At 55.6% G+C, this 10,554-nt stretch overlaps 1 protein-coding gene across 1 annotated transcript; it reads left to right on the top strand.

The window, feature by feature from the left end:
• The first annotated feature begins 6,076 nt into the window (after positions 1–6,076).
• On the top strand, positions 6,077–10,377 carry LOC148820326 (elongation factor 1-alpha, somatic form-like). Its single transcript, XM_088932893.1, has 8 exons — positions 6,077–6,248; positions 6,681–6,840; positions 7,950–8,129; positions 8,245–8,541; positions 8,632–8,782; positions 9,131–9,387; positions 9,595–9,829; positions 9,940–10,377. Exons 2-8 carry the CDS (start codon positions 6,697–6,699, stop codon positions 10,062–10,064), a joined length of 1,389 nt encoding a protein of 462 aa, XP_088789019.1. The 5' UTR covers positions 6,077–6,248; positions 6,681–6,696; the 3' UTR covers positions 10,065–10,377.
• Positions 10,378–10,554: the final 177 nt, after the last annotated feature.

Raw genomic sequence — 10,554 nt, forward strand, 5'->3', positions numbered from 1 at the left:
AGAGTCCTCCCGAGCTCCCAGTATTTGAAAACGGAGTTGTTGTTGTGTTAAACCCCTGCCCTGGGTCGTTACAGTGAAAAGAAATTTGCACGGTGAGATGAAGACCAGTCGGAAGCTGCTCGGCGCTTTTCGCCCTGGACGACAGATGGCGCTCGCCGCACTGTCCGGGCGCAGGTCCCGGATGTTGGCTCCGCTCGACTGCTGCCTGACGTCATACATGCCGGTTCATTGGTGTCACGTGGGGGTACAGTTAATGATCATTTGTTTCGTTTATTTAGCAAATCTAAAAAACTCAGTGCTGTAGGGGTCCGACGACCTGCTAATACTACTAATAATAATAATTATAATGTGAATTTCGTAGTTTCACTTCGTCCGTGCCTTAAAATGTCGCAGCCAGTTGTGAGTTAATTGCTGCGCATGCTCAGTGTTGTCAGCCCTCGTGCTTTTTCGTGCTGCGTCACGCTTGTGTCTCGCGTGTGCGGCCCGTGGATCCAGGAGCCACGCGGGCGCGCAGCTCCACTCCCCGGGCAGGACAGCCGGCCCGACCCACACCCGTGAAACCAGCACGCCGCGTGCTCCGGCGTGTCCGTGTCTGGGGTTAAAACACGCGTGCAGTGAGTCTGGCCGTGCGCGGAGGTGCCACAGCTCGCGTGGGCTGTTACAGGCGCTGCGCACCGTACACCTCTTTGCTGTTGAAAACTGGACGGTGCGGCTCCTCAGGCCAGCGGCCCGCACCGCGCTCGGCTCGGCCGGCTGTCCGCGGGGTGGAGACACGCAGCCCCGGGTCCCAGGTGAGACGGGCGTGTCGTGACGTTGCAGATGTGTGAACTGAAGTTGTGTGAAATGACACGTACATGCACAAATATGTTTCTCTTCTTTCTGGGAGGGTGATTGGCGTGACGTGTCGCTGCGATGACTCAGGCGCTGACGTGACTTCAGAAACAGCAGCACAGAGCGCGCCTCCGCCTCCGGTCACGCAGCGCGTCAGTGAGCATCTGTTAGACATTTAAACAATCCAAAGGCAAGACGTACAACGGAAATATGTAGAAAGGTTAATTTTCAGCTTTTATAATTGTGAATTGCTCTGGCTGTGTAGTGTCTATTTCTGTATCTGTTTTAATATTTTGCCTCCTTTTTTGTATTTCTGATGTTTAAATAAAAACTAAAAAAACACGTGAATAAAGTGACGGTTAATCCCAGCTGTGTTCGTGGATATCGTGAGTGATCTGGGGTAAAACATCGCCTTTGCCGAGTCTAAGGGTGAAGAGCGAGTTCTGTTCTCGGCTCGCCTGGCGCCGTGCTCGATGCGCGCTACCCGGCTCCGGAGCGCGGGGCCTGGGTGCGCGCATGTTTGGTAGCCATGGCAACACACGCAAAGAAACTTTTTTTTTCTGCGTGACACACCCGAGCACGTGGAAGTCACCACTCGACAAAGAAGCAGCGCAAGGCTGGATCCGGGATCAGGCAAGCTGAGGAGCGCCAAACAAGCAGGCCAGAGCCTGCAGCCTCTTCTGGCCTTGAGCATTACTGTCAGACACCCCAAAACATGGCGTAGCGCCCCGCTCTGTGACTGTGCTGTCAGGGTGCCTGGGGGCCTGTCTGTCTCTATCCGCCCTTCGGGACGTCCTGACTAGCGGGCGGGCTCCCCATGTAGTCCAGGGCCAGTCCATCACAGGAGACACACACACACACTCACACCAGGGCCAGCCCATCACAGGACACACACACACTCACACCAGGGCCAGTCCATCACAGGACACAAGCACACTCACACCAGGGCCAGCCCATCACAGGACACACACACACTCACACCAGGGCCAGCCCATCACAGAACACACACACACACTCACACCAGGGCCAGTCCATCACAGGACACAAGCACACTCACACCAGGGCCAGCCCATCACAGGACACACACACACACACACACCAGGGCCAGCCCATCACAGGACACAGACACACACACCAGGGCCAGTCCATCACACGACACACACGCCAGGGCCAGCCCATCACAGGACACACACACACACACACACCAGGGCCAGTCCATCACAGGACACACACACACACACCAGGGCCAGTCCATCACAGGAGACACCCACACACACTCACACCAGGGCCAGTCCATCACAGGAGACACCCACACACACTCACACCAGGGCCAGTCCATCACAGGACACAGACACACACACACACACACCAGGGCCAGTCCATCACAGGAGACACCCACACAGACAGCACCCCATCTTTGGAACTGAACCCAGGGCCCCTGTGAGGCAGCAGTGGTGGCCACTGTTCCACCATGTGGCCCTTGTGATTTTTATTAAACATGACCATTGTCTGTTCCTCAGGCTGGGACAGGAGATCACACATTATTAATATTATTATTATTATTATTATTTTATTATTATTTTATAGGCTCACTGCACCCCCAGAAGGTTTTCTAATGTTTTTAGCAGATTTGTAGAAGTCTTTCCCTTTTAAAATCATGTATTTATCTCCAGAGATCAGATCAAGGCTCTCTAGCAAATCAGCAACCACACTGCAAACTCGCACAAGCCACAGCTGGAGTCGTACTGCAAGAGCACATGCAGGACACAGAGGAGTCGGGGAATAATACAATCGCCCCAGAGGAAATACTTGATAAAGGCAGACAGGAGTGGGAACATCAAGGACCCGGTTCAGACAGAAGTGAGAGACTGTGTCAGACGGGTCTGAATAGGACAAACATTTCAGCACTCCTATGTGGCAGGTCTGGTCTCACGGACACAGCTCATCCGCCATAATCAGAACAGCTTCCAGTCCTACTGGGGGAGGACACTCAACAGAGCTGCAGCCCCGTTTGTGATCTTCCGTCCCAGCCCGAGGAACAGTGACCCTGTCAAATTCAAACAGCTATATTGGCCTAAGTGGTAAATTACAGTGTGGCCAAAGCAGATACAATTAACACAACATCTACAGACAATTACAATACAAACACATCATAGAATATTTACATTATTGAGAGACAGGCTCACTGTTCCTCAGGCTGGGACAGGAGATCACACCCTGGGCTGTCTCTAAACGTCCAATGATATGTTTGTACTGTAAATGTCTGTAAGTGTTGTGTTATTTGTATGCACTTTGGCAACACTTTAACTTTTCAGTCCTGCCCATAAAGCTTGTTGAATTGCATTAAGAGGGAAACGGCTTTGTATTTAGAGTCGTTTTCTCACTTATTGTTGTCTGCAGTCTGCCCACACAGCCCGTTTCGAATGAGAAAGAGGTGCAGAGAGAGGGGTGAGGGCAGGGGGTTGATGGCCCATCTGGGACAGAGAGGGGATCTCGGCTCTGTGTGTGTTAACGCCGCCACCCAGGGAGTCAGGATGCCAGTTCATCTCGCACTGCTCTGCCCAGCAGGAGCCCAGAGGGGAGAGTGGTGAGGACGGGGGGCAGACAGATTGCATTGCATTGAATTCACCTTTATGTGTCGTTATCATTTGTCTTGTACTCGAGGAGCTCCTGCAGAAGCTCCACAGCTGAAACCATGTCTCCTCTCTCTTCCTTTCAGCCTGGAATAAACCTCTACCTGTTCCATTTAACACACGACAGTAATGCACTACAGCAACATCTGCAATAACAGCAATGCAATGATACAAAACAACATGCAGCACATTGCTCAGTCAGAGCTCAATCCAACTCTGACTAATCAAGATTAAACACAGAAAATTACCTGGTAAAGTGTCTAAAACAACAACACTAAGAAGATTTTAGTGTCTTGCCGTCTGCCATAAGACTGTACAACGCATCCACCTTGCGTCTTGGCAGAGGCAACATCGACAGTGACCTGTTTCTGGACTAAACACATCTACACATCTACTGCTACATCTGTTCTCTTTCTTTTTCTTTTTCCCGTTTACAACCACTTTTTGTGCAATATATGCCAGGGACCTGTGCAATACATTTATATTTATATCTATAGCTACATCTATATTTATATTCATATGTGTGATACGATTTTCTGTGTACTGTTCTGTTCTAGTTTGTTCTTGTGTGTCCGGACTGTGAGTAACTCTTGTATTATATTGTATGTATTGTACTATTATTATATAATTCGTTACACTGTGGCTGTGTTGTGTGTGTTAAGCTGCTGTTGCACTGCAATTTCCCTCACGGGATCAATAAAGTATCTATCTATCTCTATCTCCAAACAATCTTTTCTTAGTTCACCCGTTGAGTATTTTCAGGTTTAGAGGAGATCAGTGCTCTCCTAGTCTTTATACAGGGGGTCTGGTGGCTCTTTCCGTTCCTGTCTGGACTCTGTGCACAGGTTCTGTCTCAGCCGCCTCTGAGCAAGGCTCAGCAGAACCGGGCCCGATACAGACAGAACCACAGCCCTGCCTCCTCCCTGTGTGGTGAGAAACGCAGACCCTGATTCCAGCAGCCTCAGCGGCTAACCGTGGAGTTCCACGATCTCAAGAACGATAAGAACTAGGACCGATCGGGTTCTGGGCAGGGCCGGCTGAGCAGCGTGTCTCCGAGGAAGGCTCCCCCCGGGCCGTCAGGCTCAGCGAGATCTGCAGGCGTGAACACAGCAGGGCGTCTTTGACAACACAGAGGGAGGGTCCCGGCACTGTAGCGCCGCTGACGACTCTGGACCCCCAGAGAATGAGGAGGTGCGAGACCCTGCAGGGGCACTCAGCTGCACCCGGCCTCACGTCCCACTCCACAGCTGCCCTTTTGTTTTTGTTTCCAATTCTCCCTGCCACCTCTGAGAGAGCCCAGTGGTCAGCAATGTGCAGTGGTCAGCAGTGACCAGACCTCAGCAGGGCCAGTGGTCAGCAGTGACCAGAGCTCAGCAGGGCCCACTCAGGGGGGTATGACTGGAGTCTCAGTGTCCAGCCTGCACTGAGACTGAACAGGTCTGGTGCCCCCAGCGCCCCCCCAGCCCCCCGCAGGCAGCAGAGCACACAGGTCTGTCCTGCCCAGAGTCCAGCAGGCCGGACGGGCCGGGCCAGTTCCTGCTGGTCATCGGCTGACCTGAATCCTCTGGGGCAGAGCGAGAGGAAGCAGAATAACAACTTATCTCACACAGCAGCTTCTCAAAGCACTTTACAGCACAGCGAAGGACAGGAGACAAGAGCCACAGACAAGTTCGTAAAGCAATCCACTGTGAAGATGTGACACAGGCCCTTCGAAAGACAGGTCTGGGGTGGTTATGGAGGAGAGGAGAAGGACAGTCGCAGTCCCAGCACAGGCCAGTTCACAGGCCCGCTGACCCCAGCACTGTCCCTCGAACCCACAGCCACTCGCCCCCTCATGCTGTGCATCAGCCTTTCCTGGCTCACCAGTGCGCAGCTCAGTCACACAGCAGCTCCAGGCTCAATCAAGGCTCATCAATAATTAAACGGAGCTGTCTCCCATCCTGGGCTTGTCAATGCCAGGGCGAGCTAATGATTTGTGAATATAAGGCAGCCTCAAACGGTTTTCCAATAAGAGTCGGCACAAGCAGATCTTCTTCTTTAGTCTCAAACACTTTATTGCTTTTTTAATTTGGAGGTTGTTGTTCAGTGCTGTAGGAACACACCAGTGACACACGCCTTCCTCTAACTTATTATGTTAGTGTTAAGTTAAGTGTTTGACCGATAAGCACGTTATGGATCCCAGGCCGCACACGCGAGCTGTACCGACTCCCCTCTCCTCTGTGCCCCCCCAAACTCTGGGGGTGACAGGCCTTCTCTAGCTGCGTCCCAAAGACCCGGGATTCTGTCCTCAAGGACATCAGAGTCACCTGTCCTGAGCGCATTTAAATCTAGACCCATAATCCGCCTGCTCACGAAGGCTTCTCACCAATTAGTCTCTGCTGCGATTCCCAACTTCTGACCAACTTCCTTATAGTTTCTTACTTTACACTTGGCCGCGCTCAAGACCGGTTTTACACACACAGTACAGCGTTTAGAAATGCTACTCTTAAAGGCGCTATATAAAAGTGTGTCGGCCTGATTCCCAGTGGGACTGTACGGAGCCGCTGGTTCCCGGTCCCGCAGCCCGAGCGCCCTGCCCCCCCGGCCGGCGGCGGGCTGATGACGTCAGGGGGCGGGCGGGGAATTTTCCTCCTTTCTGCGCGTTTTTGTGAGCGAGAGGAAGCGGGGGGAGCGCGCGGGGGTCCCCCGGTATAAAAGCGGGCGCCGGGAGCGCCGAGTCCTTCTCTCACCGTCACCTGGCCACGGGGCAGCAGCAGCAGCAGGCAGCAGGCAGCGGACTCTCCGGTGAGTGGTTCAGCTCCGACTCCTGCTCAACTTTCTCAACTTCGGCTCAACTTTCCCGCTGCTCGAGGAAGGGGTGGCTCTGCTTCTGAGGGGTGTAGATGTGGGGGTGCGGGGGGATTCGGGGAGACTGGGGGTCTGGGCAGCCGCTCTGTCCGGGAGCGGCCGGGCCGCTGGGAGAACAAAGGCGCTGCCGGTCTCCCGGTCTCCTCCAGCAGCTGTCCGGGCCGGGCCGAGCCGAGCCGGCGCCCCTGGACCTGGGGCCGGCCCCGGCGGGACACGCGTCGGCCCAGCTCTCGGCTCGGCTCGGCGCTCGGCCCGGCGGCCCGTCCGCTCCCGGGTGCGCCGTGTCCCGGGGGCTGGGAAGCGTGTGGGCGAGGAGCGCCGCGCTGGCGTGTCCTGAGCGGCGTGCTAACGTCTCGGTAACCGTTCCAGAAACAAAGCACTCGCCATGGGAAAGGAAAAGACCCACATCAACATCGTGGTCATCGGCCATGTGGACTCCGGCAAGTCCACCACCACCGGCCACCTCATCTACAAGTGCGGCGGCATCGACAAGAGAACCATCGAGAAGTTCGAGAAGGAGGCGGCCGAGGTGAGTCCCCGTCCCGGACGGGCCCGCCGGTGAACCGGGCCGGGCGCAGCCGTGGCTCGCGGCGGACTCGCGGTTCAAAGATGGCGGAAGCTGAGCTGGGCCGCGTGCCCGCCGGGCGTGGGGGAGGGGCGTGCGCGACCCCGCGTGCTCTTCGCGCAGGCGCGTCGGGGTTCCCCCCCCACCGGAAGTTCAGCCTTTTCGCAGAGGCACGTGTCCGAGCCTGGTGGTTCCGGTGGCGCTGAGCTCAGGCCTGTGGAGCCTGCGGGTCTTTAATGGGGTTTTGAGCCTCATGTGGCTGATGTAGTCGTGTATGGCCTGCAAAGGAACGGGTTTAGGTTTGTTCCACGTTCTGCAGGCCTGAGCCAGGTTGAGGACTCCTGTGTGATGTGGGATCACCCTGCTGTAGAAAACTATTTTGTATAGTGCCTTTAAAGGTGGCTCCTCAAAGTGCTTGTCAGAATGACGACAATAAATATAAAGAATACGCAATTACAATATACAGAAGAGTCTGGATGGTGATACAAAGTACAGTAGGAGCAGAAAGGTAAAGAACGGAACCAGTTAAGTAAAGGTTCTTCTAAAGAAGTCTGGATTTGAAGGGGTTTAGAGAAGGTGACTCGCATATCCTTGGGCAGAGTTCTAGAGCTTGGGGGCGCAGCAGGAGAAGGCCCATCACCCCTAGAGTGTAGATGGGGCTTGTGGGGCAGACAAGAGAGCAGAATTAGCAGAGCGAAGGTTGCGAGGTGGGGAGTAGGGCGGTTTAATAGTTCACAGGTGTTGAGGTGCCAGGCCATGTAGAGCCTTATAAATCAGAATGAGGATTAAGTCCACTTGCAATAGACCTGGTCAGGATTCTAGCTGCTGAATTTTGGGCATACTGCAGTTCAAGTAGACTTGGATCCCCAGTTTGGTGGGGGGGGGGGGTGTCATTGTATTAGACTGTACCATGGAGCAATAGGAGCAAGACTCGCCAGCAGTGCTGTAGTGTTTTGTGCTGTTTAAGGATGAGGCCGCCGCAGGGATGCAAGTTAAAGTTGCACTTCTGGGTGGCTCTGAGCTGTGCCGCCCAGGCTGGTCAGTGTCTGAGCCGCTGTCCCCTGTGTGTGCAGATGGGCAAGGGCTCCTTCAAGTACGCCTGGGTGCTGGACAAGCTGAAGGCCGAGCGTGAGCGTGGCATCACCATCGACATCTCCCTCTGGAAGTTCGAGACCAGCAAGTACTACGTCACCATCATTGACGCCCCTGGGCACAGAGACTTCATCAAGAACATGATCACGGGCACCTCGCAGGTAAGGGCGGGGTGGCTGGGGCTCATCCTTTCTGCTGCAACAGTCCAGCCTTGTTGTAGATGTGAGTCCAGATCTTCGTTCTCCTCCGTTTCATCAACCCGCTGTCCCTCCCCAGGCTGACTGCGCTGTGCTGATCGTCGCCGGTGGTGTGGGCGAGTTCGAAGCTGGTATCTCCAAGAACGGGCAGACCCGCGAGCACGCCCTGCTGGCCTTCACCCTGGGCGTGAAGCAGCTCATCGTCGGGGTGAACAAGATGGACTCCACCGAGCCCCCCTACAGCCAGAAGCGCTTCGAGGAGATCACCAAGGAAGTCAGCGCCTACATCAAGAAGATCGGCTACAACCCTGCCACCGTGGCCTTCGTGCCCATCTCCGGCTGGCACGGGGACAACATGCTGGAGCCCAGCACCAACGTGAGTCTGGGTCCGAGCTGGGCAGCTGATTACCTTCCTGTCCGGTCAGAGGGGTCTTCAGGTGTGTGACCCTGTGCTCTTCCTCTGCAGATGCCCTGGTTCAAGGGGTGGAAGGTCGAGCGCAAGGAGGGCAACGCCAGCGGCACCACCCTGCTGGAGGCCCTGGACTCCATCCTGCCCCCCAGCCGCCCCACGGACAAGCCCCTGCGTCTGCCCCTGCAGGACGTCTACAAGATCGGAGGTAGGAGTCGCAGCAGAGCTGGGTTTAAAGGTTCTGCAGGCCCTGTCTTTGTCTTCACCCCCACCCTAATCTGAACAGTAGGCCTGGGACCCCAGAGGGTCATCTGTGCCCATGTGGTCAGTTAGGTTGGCTAGTGTTGATCTGTAGCATGCTGGTGCTATCCAGAGGGAAAACGGGGTGAGATGTGGGGCTGAGCTGGAGGTAATGGAGTTGCTGAGTGACTCTGCTCAGGTTTAAGGAGTCGGCAGCCGGTCAGCTTGGGCTGTCTTGCTGCAGACAGTGGAGGGTGTGGTCAGGCCTGCGACGGTGGTGGCCAATGTCGTTCACCGTCCTGTTGTGTTCTTGCAGGTATCGGCACCGTGCCCGTGGGCCGTGTGGAGACTGGCACGCTGAAGGCCGGCATGGTGGTGACCTTTGCCCCCTCCAACGTGACCACTGAGGTCAAGTCCGTGGAGATGCACCACGAGACCCTGGCTGAGGCTCTTCCTGGCGACAACGTGGGCTTCAACGTCAAGAACGTGTCGGTGAAGGACATCCGCCGTGGCAACGTGGCTGGAGACAGCAAGAACGACCCCCCCCAGGAGGCCGGCAGCTTCACCGCCCAGGTGAGCGCTCTTGTTCCATACACCTGCAGTCCTGTGTGTAAAGTGGGCCATTGAGGTCTGCAGCGTTGAAGTAAATGCAGGGGTCCAGTCGAGTTCTCGCAGGCTGCCCCAGCAGTGATTCTGCCCTGCTGCTGCAGGGGGCAGTGTTACCAGTGTGCTCTGGGTGTGGAGTGGATAGCTTACAGGCTGTGCTGAACCCCTCCGCAGGTCATCATCCTGAACCACCCTGGCCAGATCAACGCTGGCTACGCCCCTGTGCTGGACTGCCACACCGCCCACATCGCCTGCAAGTTCAACGAGCTCAAGGAGAAGATCGACCGCCGTTCCGGCAAGAAGCTGGAGGACAACCCCAAGTCCCTGAAGTCTGGGGACGCCGCCATCGTGGACATGATCCCCGGGAAGCCCATGTGTGTGGAGAGCTTCTCCGAGTATCCTCCTCTTGGTGAGTCGGCCCGTTCCTTGGCTCCGGGGGCCTGTCTGCTGTTCTCCTTCAGCTCCAAACCCCTCTCTCCGCTCTGGAGTCTCTGTAACCCCTCTCCTCTGCTGTTGCAGGTCGCTTCGCTGTGCGTGACATGAGGCAGACGGTGGCCGTCGGGGTCATCAAGGCTGTGGAGAAGAAGGCCTCCTCTGGTGGCAAAGTCACCAAGTCCGCTCAGAAGGCCACCAAGGCGAAATGAATCCCCCTCCCCCAGGCTGTCCCTCAGCGCCTGGGGTCTCGGGCACTGCGCCCCGCCGTGCCCCCGACCCTGAGCGCTCTCCTCAAGGACTGGCTGATGCTCATTAAAACTCACCGCAAGAGTTTCCGCAGGAAAAAGAAGTAAAAGATGTCCCCTAAATTGTGATTAGTGTGGCTCTGGGAATTTGGTGGTTTTGAAGATTCTTTTCAGTTGTTTTGTTTTAAAGCTGCACGAGTAAGATTTAAGGCCACATTAACTATTGGATTGGAAGAAGCTGCTGTAAACTAAATAAAGGTCTTGTCTTGACCCATCAGTTCTCGGGTGGCTCTCTTCTTTCCCAGCCTGAGCTGGGCTGGGGCTCTGTCTGGCCGGCCAGGCCTGGCGCAGGGCTGGGCTTCTCCCTGCCCACACGCGTCTGGCATTCCTGCGCCGGGGTGACGTCAGGCACCGTCCCGCCAATCGCAGCGCTGCCTCTAGCCAGCCCAACCAA

Source organism: Atractosteus spatula, chromosome 14 (assembly GCF_055471065.1).
Source record: "Atractosteus spatula isolate fAtrSpa1 chromosome 14, fAtrSpa1.hap1, whole genome shotgun sequence".
Classification (NCBI taxonomy): Eukaryota; Metazoa; Chordata; class Actinopteri; order Semionotiformes; family Lepisosteidae; genus Atractosteus; species Atractosteus spatula.